Source organism: Aphis gossypii, chromosome 1, assembly GCF_020184175.1.
Source record: "Aphis gossypii isolate Hap1 chromosome 1, ASM2018417v2, whole genome shotgun sequence".
In the NCBI taxonomy this organism is placed as follows: Eukaryota; Metazoa; Arthropoda; class Insecta; order Hemiptera; family Aphididae; genus Aphis; species Aphis gossypii.
Genome location: NC_065530.1, coordinates 35,265,742 through 35,281,526, shown reverse-complemented (window position 1 = coordinate 35,281,526; position 15,785 = coordinate 35,265,742). Strand labels below are relative to the sequence as shown.

General features: G+C 28.2%; 1 protein-coding gene across 5 annotated transcripts in view; it reads left to right on the top strand.

The window, feature by feature from the left end:
• LOC114124827 (rap1 GTPase-activating protein 1) overlaps nt 1–10,038 on the top strand; it is a 159,109-nt gene extending 149,071 nt beyond the window's left edge. For all 5 annotated transcript variants that reach the window (XM_027988252.2, XM_050197036.1, XM_027988253.2 and 2 more), the window contains 10 exons: nt 1,811–1,987; nt 5,847–6,085; nt 6,158–6,309; nt 6,414–6,540; nt 6,639–6,804; nt 6,913–7,269; nt 7,386–7,477; nt 7,576–7,831; nt 7,972–8,118; nt 8,512–10,038. In XM_027988252.2, coding sequence (XP_027844053.2) covers nt 1,811–1,987; nt 5,847–6,085; nt 6,158–6,309; nt 6,414–6,540; nt 6,639–6,804; nt 6,913–7,269; nt 7,386–7,477; nt 7,576–7,831; nt 7,972–8,112 — 1,707 coding nt within the window. In that variant the 3' untranslated portion in view covers nt 8,113–8,118; nt 8,512–10,038. The remainder of the gene's footprint in view (nt 1–1,810; nt 1,988–5,846; nt 6,086–6,157; nt 6,310–6,413; nt 6,541–6,638; nt 6,805–6,912; nt 7,270–7,385; nt 7,478–7,575; nt 7,832–7,971; nt 8,119–8,511) is intronic.
• The last annotated feature ends 5,747 nt before the right edge of the window (nt 10,039–15,785 follow it).

Genomic DNA, 15,785 nt, shown 5'->3' with positions numbered 1-15,785 from the left:
ATATCAAGTGTTAACAAATCATAATAATATGACTTAGTTACGTGTATGGTGCACTGTATTATAAATCATTATTATTTAAACAGATTATTAATAGTATATATTTTTGAATTCAAAATAATACAAGTTCCAACATATGTAGACAATTATTTAGTGATTATTACCTTTTTTTTTATTGTCATTAGATAGAAAATTAAATAAAATTCGCAAATATTATTTATCGCATACAAATACAATTATTAATACATTAATACATATTTTATGAGTTGAATTTATAGTTTTGTTTTTTTACCACATAATGCGCCGTTAAAAAATTATCAACAGTTTGAATTATTGAGTAACACGTACACAATATCAAAACAATTCAAATTTACAATTTCATATTATTATACGAGTATATTATTTTAGGTTAGGTTCACAAATTACTATTTCAAGCTACATTTAATCGGTTTTTCAGCTAAATGCATTTTTTATTTTGTGCGTGAATTTCAACTGTATGTATTATCGATATTCGTCATCACTCAATATTATCGTAAAAACAATTAATTTTCTACAGTATGTATTACATGTATTATTTTCTTCATTGTTACTGTCAAAACAAGATTATTGCCAAAAAATAAAACCGTATATTATAGGTACATCATCAATTAATGCTGATGGACAAGCTAGCACTTGGCATTTTAGCCCCGTCCATATACATATTTTTTTTTTTAAATCGAACGATCTGGTACAAAAATCTTGTAAAAGCAAAATCCGAGTGCAAAATATATTACAAAAATATAACAGTTATTTTTATCTAACATTATTTTTTGTGTTAACCATCATATTATATTATTATTACCGCACCGCGTACGTTATAACTATTAAGTTATAATAATATTATCGTTTGCTGTTTATTATCTCGTTAAAATTCCGCGTTTAATAACATAATATTTTAAACACCGAAATAATTGTTCGTATTCTGTAGAAATAAAACGATTGTAGTTTTTTATGAACTTTAAACTCGATTTAACGGATAAGGCCCTGGAAAACGGCCGTATCGCAATAGCTTCCAACGCTGTTTGCTCAACTGAGAATTGTTGGCACAGTTCTTAAATATAATATATATATATATATATATATACCATTTGCCGATCTTTAAAGGAGTTTGATGTTCTCCTCAATTTGGGTGAATAATAAATATATATATTATATTTACCTATTTAAAAAAGAGTCATCACGTGACTCATAATACATAACGTATATACTGCAGATATAACCGGTTGTCTTTGCGTATTTGTGGCACATATATATTTTAAAGGCACCGATATAAAGTCCACGGCCACAACGTGACGCTTCAAGGACAACATTATACTTAATATACCTATAAACTTAATAAAATACAAGTATACAATACTTTTATTTACAATCATAGTCGAGACAATATCGTAATTATGCAACGTATAAGTTTGCGAAATATTCACGATATCATGTGTCAACCAGTGCTGCAGTCTCCGTCATCGATTGGCTCGAATGCAATAATTCCTTTTCATTGTATTTTCTCTCTCTCTCTTTCTATTCCTTTATCTCACTCTACGTTTTTATATATATTTCTTTCTCTCTAATTCATTAGTTCTCATATTAATAGCTAGCTGTTTGATGTATATAAAATATTATGATAGTTTAAGTACGCGACCTGTCCACCCATCCTCCCGGATACAATTGATTTCGGAAATCATACATAATAATTATATTGCTTTGACCCGGCCACGGTCATGGGCGAAATATACGTGCATACATGACTCATTTCTTATTGTCGTCTGTTTGGTTTCAGGAACACTTTAACTTCGTCGGAACGGACGATCAACTGGGTCCGGTACTGTTGAGCGTGAAAACCGAAAGCGTGGCTTCCCAAGAGCAAACGAGACTTTTGCTGCGGCTGCGGACTGGCACCACGCACGAACTGGTGCCTTCATCATGCGCCACTTCAGCTCCCCACCACATGGCCAGGGTAAGTAATAGTATTACACTATTATATTGTATTGCATTATAAAAATATCGTTGGAGACAAAACCAATTGGTAATTACGTTAATTTCCCCCGGAGTTAAGGCATTTCAATATCGACAGTAGCTAGGAGGTAACCTTGCAGAAATATCCTCTCTCAGCCTTATCCGATAATAACATTGGATCGTTATCCGACAATCATTAAATAAAAGACGATAATAAACAAAATACCATTAATCTTAAAATATTTTAGTCATAACTATAGAAACAGTATTTTATTTTTATTTTCTGTTATTCAGTGTCTTTATGATATCATGCATAATAATATATTTTTTTTTATACATTTGTTTCGTTAATAATTTCTGAAAAAATTCACCGAAGCGAAGATTTAGAAATAATAAATTAATAAAAGCCGTTGCGTTATATTATTATTTTCTTTTATTAAACAAAATTGTATTTTGTATCGCGCGTAGATGACACACGTGTCAGTAACTCATTAAAAATACATCATTCGTGTAACTAAACCACACTACACTTCATTTTATCTCTAGGTGAATTATATTTAATGTCATATGCAATTTATAGACAAATAAATTATGTTTTATTTGTACTATTCCATTTCATAATGTTCATACAGGTTTACTTCGTATAAAACTTTTCAACAAAATATAATAGTTATGAAAAATTGAATTTTTGTGAAATGGTCAAGGTCCATCAGAAACTTGATGCCCTCTTAAATTGTTTTAAAAGTTTTAACTCGCCACTTACTAGTTGGATAATGGGTCTAAAGTGAAAATTGAAGTATTTGTGGGGATGAAAAAGTTTTTATAATAGATAAAAATCAATTGTACCAAGTAAAACTCATAACAGTAAATAACAAATATTATGTTATGCAGTTCAGAATTTCAGATAGGTAGATAATATTTTCACTGATTTATGTACTACTTCTATCTAATGTTTAACCAGATAATAAATTACGTCTGAATATAAAATGTCCAGAAAAAACCGTTAGCCGCCCAAGGTTGTCTTTTTAAAAATTTATTTGAGTCCCCTGCAATTATCGATATAATTATTATTTATTAATTAGTTTATAATACTATTTAAAATATTTAAAAAGAATGTCAATATGTAATTGCTTAAATTTAACAAACAGAATACCTTATATTAATCATAATTATTGCACTCCCTTTTACTATAGTTTTAAACAAATCACGTAAAAATAAACGCAATAATTAGGTATAAAAAAAATGTGTTTTGATAAATCCATTTCAGTTTTTAGTACTTGATACGTAATAATTACATACTTTGTTATTAAACATTTTAAAGTACATGAATTATAAGTCTCCAATATAAAAATGATATCAATACATAATTATCATGATTATATAATTAAATTAAAAATTGTCATAAAAAGTGTTTGAATATATTTTTATACTAATACTAAGATTTAAATAATAATAATAATTAATTAAAAATTGTCATAAAAAAATATTTTAGATAGAGATTGCAATCTAAAAGAAATAACTTTAATACAATTTCAGGTTTCGTTTCAGAAATGCTTCGACTTATAAATTTTATATTTCTTCAAAATATAACACAACCTATTGATTTTTGATTCATAATTTATGTATTTGTATACATTTTTATTTTATGCTAATTTATTACCCGCTTTATCGAAATCTGTGGTGCACACTTAATAGAATACGAACCTCACACGGTAGATGTGCAGATTCCTTGCACAAATGGGGCATGAGAGACTCACCAAAATGTGATTGTGGAGCAGAGAAGCAGACCATCTATCACATAGCATTTGTATGTCCTATCCACGCCTACCAAGGTCCCAGAATCGACTGCCTCACAACCCCTCCAAAATTTATTAAATGGCTGGAGGAACTAGAACTAGATCTCTAATACCTTATCGTTACCTTATTAATATTACTCATATTTTCTCTTTTTTTACTTGTTTATTTTTATTTTATTCATCTTTTATATTATATTAATTAATTAAATTTACTGTACGTTACCATATTATAATTCTAATGCATGTAACCACAAACCATACGCTAAATAAATAAATAAACCCGCTTTATAATTTTCTCTGTTTGATGAAATGTTAATTTATTGTTATAAAAAACCAACAAAACAAAATTTTTCTGAACGCAAATTTTCTATTATATAGATTATAGGTATTATGTTTATCAGACGGTGATCACTCGTCATGTGGTCATCGTGTGCTCTTAACGATTGATTGGGTCGTAGAAAAAGAAGCGTGCACCTACTATATAGAATCTCCCAATAGTCTCCATTCGCATGATGTTTAGGTTTTATTACCACGGCCGCAGTACGGTGCACTCGGTGCAGACGCATAATAAAAATAATAATAATAGTATAAACGAAAAGAAAAGCAATAATCTAGGATAGTTGGCGACCCGCCCACGAATGGAAACACGATAAATATCATAATAAACATCATTGGATCTCTGCACTGGCCTGGATAAAAATAGTCCAGACTATATCTGTTGACGGCAGGACGGTTTTTAATAATAACAATAATGCGCATTCTCGTTCTAGTGTTTTTATTATTACTGAATTTCAGTACCACGTGCTGCTGCAGTGCTCTCGCTGTTATAAGATATTAAGATGTATATTATTGTATATATATAATATATAATATGTATATAAGTATATTTATTATTTCCCTGCTCAGCTAGTGTTTATCAGTGCAATAGACGATCATCGTTATCACTAAATAAAATTTTAAGAGGTTTTGGCCGTTAAAAAATTATTCATTGCGTTTAAAATTGTACATATTTTAATATGCGTACTTTTATCGATTTGTACAAACACTAATATAACATACAACGATACGGTACGATAAATATATTTAATGTTTGTGTTCATTATGTTGTAATTATATTATTTTAAACGTTTAAGTTTTTAACTCTGCAGTTTGCATTAAATCTTATATTATAGTTTTAATTTAAAACTCGTTTAAGCTACTGTATTCAAACGCCCAGCTAAGGTCGTTTTTATACGCAAATCACAAAAACTAGTACTCACTATTCTCACTATCGTCTATCAATTATTTGCGTTGTAAATATATTATTGTCGTAACCTTCGATATTTTGTCCCAATACGTATTTAAAATTAACAAATATTTTATTTTTCTTATATTTTAACCTATAAAGGGTCTAAATATTGCTTATTTTTACAATAATATCAAAATTACAAATTCGCCTAACTTTTTTTATAAACATTTGAAATTCAGGTATAAAATAAAAATTCTTTACATGAGTATAGTTTTAGATATCTTATAATTTAAAAGATAATGTTTAAAGGACTAAACACTTTTGACAACAATTAATTAATCGTATACGGTATTACGTATGTACAAATAAATTACTTATATCAATAAAAATATAGGCTGACATATATATCTTTGATCAGAATTGTTTTTCACGTGAAATAATTAATCATTGAATTTAAATATAACGCAGTGATATAACCTTACAGTGATTTACTTACCTACGATTCTTTCAACACCTTAGTTATTCGTATAAGAGTGACTTATTTTTGTCTTGAAAAGTTACCTACAAGATAACAATACATTATACGTAACCTAGTACTGTTGAAATTTTACTCGTTTTTAATATCTTTCCGTAATGCGATAAGAAACGATTTCAAAACTTTTTTTGTTTTGTTTTTTAATATACCTAATACATAATTAATTATTTTCTATAATACATATTTATGTATAAACAATTTATATGAAGTTACGGCCTGTATATTTATTTATAAAGCGTAGATAATTTATCAAAATAACGACTTTGAAATGTATTTTAATTTTTTTTTTTGTTTCTATTAGCTGTTGAACGATCAGCTATCAGTTACCAATATGTCACCCGTTTTGAGTTGTAAAACATCTCAACTAATTGCCGCATATGATGAACATGTTCTTGTGTCGCACTTCAAATTTGGTGTATTGTATCAAAAGCACGGCCAAACTAGCGAGGAAGAATTATTTTCCAATCAACATACTTCGCCCGCGTTCGATCAGTTCCTCCAATTACTTGGCCAGCGGATACAACTAAAAGACCATAAAGGGTAAGCACATACGAACTTTTACTAATGAAATTGACATGATAATTAATAATAATGTATTTACTTTGAATAAAGGTATCGAGGAGGCTTAGACACGCAGTTTGGTCAAACTGGCGACGAAGCCGTTTATCAAGTGTTCAAAGACAGAGAGATCATTTTCCACGTATCTTCTTTGCTTCCGTACACCGATAATGATCCTCAGCAATTGCAAAGGAAAAGGCATATCGGTAAGTGTATAAACGCGCATTGTTTTATAATAATTTTTAAAGATTAATAGTTACATAATTTGGATATTGAATTATTAATTTTAATTAATTGGTTTTTCTTCTAGGTAATGACATCGTGGCAATTGTTTTTCAAGAATCCAACACCCCGTTCACCCCAGACATGATAGCGTCACATTTCCTACACGCCTACATCGTCGTCCAAGTGATCGAGCCCAACACTCCCAACGTTAGGTATGTAAAATTTGAATGTCCGACTAATTAAATTAGTATGGAATTTTTCTAACAACCGGTTATCATGAATTATTTTAATTATTAATTTTCGTTTATAGGTATAAGGTCAGTGTGACCGCCCGAGACGACGTGCCTTTCTTCGGACCGACGTTGCCCAATCCAGCCGTGTTCAGACACGGTCCAGATTTCAAACAGTTCCTTCTCACCAAGCTTGTAAACGCAGAAAACGCCTGTTACAAGGCCCACAAATTCGCCAAGTTGGAGGTGAGTTTTGCGTCACGTATAAATGCAACGTGTTGTCGATCGTGTGTCGATTTATAATACAATAATATTACTTTTTTTTTTTTACTTATTTCTGTGTGGTGTTTTCAGTTGAGAACCCGAACGTCTTTGTTGCACTCGCTGTGTGAGGAGCTGAAAGACAAGACCAAAGACTTTCTGGGACACAACGAAGGTGGCAGTGGAGGCACCAGTGCCGGGACGGGTGGCGCGAGTGGCGGCCTGGGCTCTGAGCTGACCAAGTCGTCGGCGGCCTCATCGTCGTCGTCGTCGGAATGCGGCAATGGTACCATCTCAGGAGCAGGCAGCCGGTTCATAGACACTGTACGCAAAGCGCTCATAGCCCGAGTCAAGACGCAAACATTGTCTAACGTCGAGGCGAACAACAACATTTCGGGCGGCCTATCCAAGAAAACCAGCAGTTGTTCGGCAGACGGGTCCATACCGAGCGTGAGTTAACCACACCTGTCTATTGTTGTTATAATTATTTTCACGTGTATAATTATTATGATCGTGACTAACGAAATATGTGTGTTTTTATTCATGTTTTTTATTCTCGTTTGCAGTTTGGTAGATCGTTGTCGAAGAACAGCAAAAAGAGTTCGCCCTCATCGCCCATATCCAGTCCGGACATCCATCCGGTGCACAGGACTTCCAGGTATGTTTACCATACAATAATATTGTGCACCAAACGTGCAAATGTATAATCGTCGTCGACCTGAGTCGTAATCTCTGTGGTTTCTTGTGTTTTCGCAGTGGAGCTAGCCGCGTGGCCATGTCGGAAAGCGATTCGTCGTCGTTGAACAGCGTGGAGCTCGACGGACTGGGCATGGCAGGGGCCGTGGACAGCGACACCGGTCTGGAAAGCATGTCGTCGGCCGAAACGCCTAGCGGTAAACCTTGCGGTATGTGCTGCTGTGACGCACCGAACAACGAATCTCGGGTAGAAGGTCTCCGACAAGACATAACCAGGTTAAAGTGCGACAAATTAGAGCTGTTAAGACAGAACGTGGTAAGTATCTTTTTTTCTACTGTGTCTCTATACACACTTCGCGAATTCGCGATCATTATCGCCGTCGCCCGTCTGTCCGTCTACTTTTCGGTTCGCCGATATTTACATAGTTTTCTTATTTTATTTCTATTCTCTTCCAGAGTTGTCAACACGAAATAAAGAGACTGCGAGAGAAAGAACTGGTATTGCAGTCGGAACTCACGTCCGCGTCCAAGGAAATTCTCAGGTTGAGGGAACTGTTGAAAAACTACACCACCAACCCCAATCCGTCGACTGTTTGAATATAGGTAAACAATAGTCATCGCGTTTGTCCTTTATTTGTAATTATGTATATTCACGCCAAACTAGATTGCCCAAAATGTCCGAAACTTATCAATCTATATTACATTTACATATAATATTTTTAATATTTATTCATTTTTGGTGTAACTATTTGTCGAAACATTCTATAACGAATTTAGATTATCATTATTACTACAATAAATTGCACATGTACAATATTATAAGAAAGTGTATTATTCACTTAAGTTGTCATTATCGTGACGTTAATTTATTGCTATAGCTTATATGTCGATAAATCTGCAATCTAGTTGGGTCTTATATGCGTGACAGGGAACTAACGTAGCCTTTGATTTTCGTATGTTTGAATTGCATTTTTCTAAACAATTATATGTTTGCAGGATACTTACTGATTTGCGACAAAGTTAGATAAAACCGTCATTTGTCGTTCACTCGCACTGTCACAATATCATTCAACGTCTACAGCGAATATTTCTTCTGGGACAACCGTCTACCGGCGAATAACAATATTCCGTCTTACAAGGTGGAAATAATATAGCGTAACGCGATACCAAAGTATTACATTATAATATAATTATAATTTTCAAAACGATTTGAATTTATCGTTATAAATTTATGTTGAATTGTATTTACCTACTAAAATTAGCGTTAATAATGTAAATCCATTATTATATTTATTTTTAATTGTGCTTGTAATCTTTAAGAGAAAACAATAATATTGTATAAAGCATATACCAAAGTATTAATATTTGACGTTTTAATAATATTATTTGACACTTGATTCCGTGAGACAACGTTAATTCGTTGTGTCAAAATAGTATCGTGTATGACGTAATCACACAATTTTATGTTAATTTATTTAATTGGTTGATAATTTATTGACTGTAAAATTCATCCTATACGTCACGAAAATTGTAAATACAATTATTATTACATAGTTTTAAGTCTTAAGGGTTTTTTTTTAAGTGTGTAGTAGTAAAAAAACTTAACAAAATTTTACCATTTACGTGTCGGTACAAATAAATTTGAGCGTATATTATAATACATAATATTATATTATACTTTTATTTATTCCATTTTTATTTTTGAATCATATAGAAATTACCACCGTAATAATACCTAACCCATGTATGAATTATACATTTTACTATTAATATTTATAAATTTTTTTTTTTAAGTTTTTTTTTAATTATTCAATTGTTTGATATATATATATATATATATTATATGTTTATTTCTATGAAGTAAATGTCCTATGTGTACTCATTATCTCATTATTTAAATAAAGCTGCAGAAGTGCATGTATTTATATAGTAATAAGAAACTAATATTATATCAATGATATAATACTTGTATCTATTAAACTTTTTGTAAAGTCTATCGTGTTTTTGTCAAAAATTTATCGGGAAGAGGAAAAATAAAAATAAAAAAAGTTTAGTTAATATTATATTGTTGATTATAAATTATAATAGACTATAATAGTATTATTATGGTTATTTTAACAGTATTAATTCATAGATATAATAGTAGTCTAATTTTAAAAAAATACGCACCTAACATTTTAATATTATAATACTCATGTATACTTACATATAAAATGTGATTTTGTGACGCACAAATGTTTGTTCTTCAGAAAAAAAAATGTTATTGGAAGAAATGTATGTCAATTTATATTATTATTTCTAATTGTATAATTTTTAAATATCTAAAATTGTGAATGTTTATATAAAAACTCATAAGTTCAAGTAGGTACACACATATACACAGAAAACTTGTGTCCGTTCTGTTTAAAAATCTGGCACACCAATTATATTTTTAATTTAGCCTATATATGACTATATGAGTGTATTATGTTTTGTTATTATTATTATTATTATTATTATTAATGCAATAAATGTTAATTTTTATGCAAGACTCATTTATTTAACGACTAATCCTAAAATTAATTTATATACATTAGATTTTCTTGTGCCTAATGTATGTTATCTACTCATAAAATGATATAAAGAACATATTATCAAAACAATATTTTTTGATAATGTAGATTTGTGTTGTGATGTATACAAGAGGAATGGCTGTAAATATGTGGACATATTCACTTAAATTGACTGTGTGAAAACCTTTCTGATTTTGAGCAAACTAATAGATAATATGTGGTAATTAATATAATGTTATTTTAATATAAGAAAAATTCTCTAAAACAATGCATTTAAGAATTCAGCGTATCCCTTGAAAATATATTCTATAAATACGCCTGTATTTATAATCCACATGCCCTGACTCTTAAAATTTTTAAGGTTTCATAAAACTTAAACACTCTTAAAAATGTATTCATAAATTAATTTATGTTCTAAAAAGTTACTAGATATGCATTAAAAGTATTATTCTTATAAAAAATATTTATTTTATTATGAATATTAGGTACTTTACATAACTATCTTTATTTTTATAATGAATTAATTATTAAGAAATAAATCATCATCCTGTTAGAAAAAATTGTTTTTATCGTGTTAATCCATAAATAAATAATTATCAGATATATAATTTTGTAATGTCTATCTTAAACGAGCTATTTGATGCGTTTATTTAAACGAGTCTTTATGAATGATTGTTAATATTATGTTTTGTAGTTTTTTTACCCAAAAATAGTCACGTTATTATTTGAGTATTATTATATTTTTTATAGATTCTAATAATCTTTATTTAAAAGTGATTTTATAAACAAAAAGTTTATTAATACAAAATTAAGTATAATATTCATATTTTGTATTTGAACATTACCTATTCATAACTCATAAGAGTCAAAAGTCATAATCTACTTAAAAATTAAAATATTAATTTATAAAGATATATTTCTTCTTACTTTAAAATTGTATGATGATTCAATTCACCAATAATAAGTTAACTTAACAATGATTTATCTGAAAACAAATATTGACAATTTTTGTATCTGTACCTATATTTATAAAACGCAGAAAGCATGCTTTATTTTAAGGCATTTTCAATTTGATTTTATGCATTTGAATTTTGTATTATTTTTTTTTTTTTTAAAAATTGGCTTCTACTCCTGGTGGTAATTAAGTTTCTGATAAAAATCAGGTGATAAATAAAATTTTTTTTTTTACTGAACACGTTGTGCCAATTTTAAATTATTCATTATTCATTAATATGTTTAGACATCTTATGCATTTTTTGTTATACTATTCTTTCGAATGAGATTATACTCACAGATTAATACAAATTTAATTAGATTAAAAAACTAATTGATCATTTGAATATAACATTAAAATATTAATGAATAGTTCCTGTGTAAATGCTGTAATTGTATATAGTGTAAGTAATTATTTTAATACAAGAAAACTAAAATAAGATTTCAATATATACTCATAGACCATAGTATTATTATGTTGTAGTTTCTTTATCTAGGGAAGTATTTATAAGTTAACTATTTAACTGTTACCAAGGTGCGAGGGCCGCCTTCGTCTTTGATTTATCATAAATCTATCTACTTGAAATGTTCACCAAATGTTTATATAAGTGTTATCTATATACAGAAAACTTCAAAATATTTTGACTTTATTTGAGCAATTTAAAAACAACTGAAATTTTCGATTTTTCTGAGAATTTTTTTTTTTTTGAAGTGTCAATAAAAAAATGTTGCAATGACTAATGAATGTACAATATACATTGTACATGCATAAAAACGTACAAGATATCAATTTTATATTTTTGATTGGGCCCACAGGGACAAAGCCACTTTTTTTCGAAAAAAAACTAGTTTTTCGTAGTTTTCACAGCTTAAAAAACTGCGATTATTTAACAACCGCACAATACACTTTAAGGAAACGTTGCAGTATCGTTTGTGTCTAGGACAATCAAAATATGAAATATCTCAGAATTTCGTTTGAAAGGCCATGAAATACCGTTTTTTGAAAAAATCATTTTAAGTATATTACTTTGCGAAGGAATAAATTTTAACATAATTCGAAATTTCAAATTTGTAATCTAATGCGATGACTAACAAATGTAAATGTATAAAAACGTACCAAATTTCAAATTAATATTTTTGATTAGGCCCATAGTCACTTGTTGTCACTTTTATCAAAAAAAAAACTAGTTTTTCGTATTTTTCACAGTGTGAAATTCGTGTTATCATTTCACAAACGCACTATACACATTAAAATAATGTCACAGTATCGTATAGAGCAATAATAATAAGAAATATCTCCGAATTTATGTGAAAAGATACGAAATAACGTTTTTTTTTTTTTGTTGAAAAAATCATACAATGTACAAAACTTGGTGAAGGAATTAGTTTTCACAATTGAAATTTCATATATTTCATTTTATGCGATTACTTATGAATGTAAATGCATTAAAACTTACAAAATGACAAGAGTACATCATAGTCTATTAGTAAAGTTCTTATCAAATTGTATAGCCAAACTTATATACAAGGTGATTTTTTTATCAAACAACATGAGTGCACTCATTATATGAAAAAGTATTGACTTCTTTCAAATTTTTTTTTCTCAAAATTTAAGATCCATAGTGTTCTAGAATTGTAGAACTCTTCCATAGTTTCACCCTTATATTTATTAGGTAAACCATTATCAACTTTTGATTTTAAAATGACAACCCATACTTAAAATTTCATAAACTAATATGGTTATTTTTTTTATAAGTTATCAAATTCAAATTTTCATTTTTTGTTAATCCGTTGATTAGATATAGATTCTCAAAGTTGGTAGTGTTTATGGAGTGTAAATGTACAATAAAACGTAATATAATTAGTTATAATTAGTAATAATTAATAATATTAGTCCAATTAATTATAGTTTTATGACAATGTTGACAATAAGCTATATGGGGCAGGTAGTAGATAACAGGTACAAATATTATCACCACTCTCCGCTACACCATGGGGGTCGACGATATCGAATTCAATAGGTACTATTATAGCTACTAGATTTTATAAATAAAAATCCGAGATATAAAGGTGTTAATTAGTATTGATGTATAACACCTAAAAACCTTCTAAATCCAACAAATTTTAAACAGCTATAACTCGCCGACGGATCAACGAAAGTTAAAAATTTTAACATGAAAATTCATGAAAAAAATGGCTTTATTGATTTATGAAATTATTAATATAGGTTGCCATTTGAAAATCAAAAGTTGATAATTTTTAACTATTATATATAAGAGTGAAAAAAATTAAAATTTTATACAGTTTTATAAAAACATGTATCTAGAAATTTGAAAAAAAAATAGGAAATAAAAGCATACATTTTGAAATAATGAGAGTTGTTTGATAAAAAAATCACCCTGTATAAAACTAAAGGTGTATCTCAAATAAATAAACTGAAAAATTTGAAATAATAAAAAAAACAATGATAGTGTTATGAATAGGTATACTAATAGAGAAATACAAGACTTAGAATTTTTACAAATTGTATCACATCATTTTAGTCTTCATACATGACAATATTTATGTTGATTATTTACTTTTTATTATATTTTATTATATTATGTGGACGATTATTTTTTTAATATGATTTATGTAAATTTAATGTGGTCGATTATTAACTATTATTATGGAAAATATGATTTTATATTATTAGGTATAATGATTATTTATTATGATTTTTTTATTATGATTTAAATATTTAATGTGAACGATATGATATTATATTACGAGTATATAATTACTTTTTTTTAAATAATATATCATTTTGATGTTATACTAATATTTGATTTTTTTCAGTGGCGGAGTTTACATGAACCCATAATTTCTTACCCTTTGAACAACACATCTATAGGTACTATCTTTAAGATACTGTTTTAAAAATAACTACTTAAAAATTTTAACAAATGCATTGACCAAGGTATATATTATAACAATATAATTTTTTTCCATTTTTACCCCTTTTACTCACTTTTAACCCCTGTAGGGATTGCATATAGAAAAATCCTTTTTTTAGGAGTTTTTCGCATCATTGACTAAATACTGACTAAATTTCATACTCATAAAGTCGACGGTTCCGGCTAGGATTATTATTAAAGTATACTTTTCTATCTATAGAGATTAATAAATACCTACCTAAGATTTTAGTTTAAGCGAACAAAATAATAGAGAAATAAAATATAATAAATAATAATGTTTTTAGTAAACATTGCCCAAGTGGTACCTATATTGCGGCTGCCAGCATCATTTATTATAAGAAGACGGTCGGTTAACTAGTTATTGTATAATATATATCTGTGATATTTACTTATTAAAATTTTATCAAAGTAATATTTTTATCTTATAGCATTTTTTACTAAAATTTATTATAAGCGGTGATTATATAATATATATAGTTCAGCCGCTATGTATTCTTAATTTAATTATATAGCTGGTTCATTTATGTCCTTTTAGTTCAATGGACATAAAACTCTGTATTGTACTTATCGCTGAGAAAGCAAGAACGATAAACTAGTTAGGTACCTATTAGATAATTGACTTGGGAAAATAAGTTATCCCTTTATATATACTTGGAAAAATTTTTTAAGTATAGCACAGCTGATGTTTACTGAGCCCGGGAAACTTTGATAGTTTTACGCTAACGATTTATAATATGATATTTTTTTTCAAACCATATTTTGGATTAAAAAAAAAATTCATACATTTATGATAATAAACATTATTATTTTTTTTTTTAAATGAATAAAATATATAAAATAAAAATGTAATATATATACCTTTATATTATATTATAAGTTTAGTGCATAATATATTTATATCATGTATTTTCACTCGGAAAGAAAGCTAATTTTGATAAAAATAATAATAATATATTTCTCATGTAAACTTAAATTTTAAGATATCATTGAATTAGTTATAGATTTTTACAATATCAGTAAATACCAAATAGCAATCGAGTTGATGACAGTCAACATACTGGAGTAATTGTTTATACCTCATGTTCGTTGCGTAAAAACATAAACTACCTTAAAATTCTTGTATCCCCTACTTAATCATTGTATTATTTGTTTATATTTTGCCTTTGAAAAGATTGAACAATTATTAAAGTAGTCTATTATAAACGATAAACTTGTTTAAAAAAATTTTAATTGAAAAATTAATTAGATTTTAGTTTTATAAGAATTTGATTATTCGACCTGAGACCAGCGTCTAACAATATAATAATAATTTCCATCGAAAACAATGGTTTATTATCTGAAAATTTGAATAACTTAACCCTCTATCCGTTTTGGCTTCTTGTGCATAATAATAACTAAGAACGTAGGATTAAAATAAATAAGATTATATAAGACTAACTGGGCTTTATTATATAGAAAGCAATATTTATAATAGTATAGGTACTTACTCAAACAAATAGTATGAACAGCTGAATATAGTAAAAAAAGGTTAATTTATAATATAAATAACTAAATTTAATTTAAATTTATCAAAAATTGCACTTCGTTTATCAATTATTTGTATGCGTCAAGTGATAACTGATAAACCAGTGCAGTGATCGTGGATGGTCGATTACCGTATTTTTACAAGTACCTACTTATTTGATAATAATAAATCCTTTCAAGATTTTGCTTGATTATGTTTTAATAGTTCTATAAGTTCTATATACCTAATTGGTGATTAACAAGT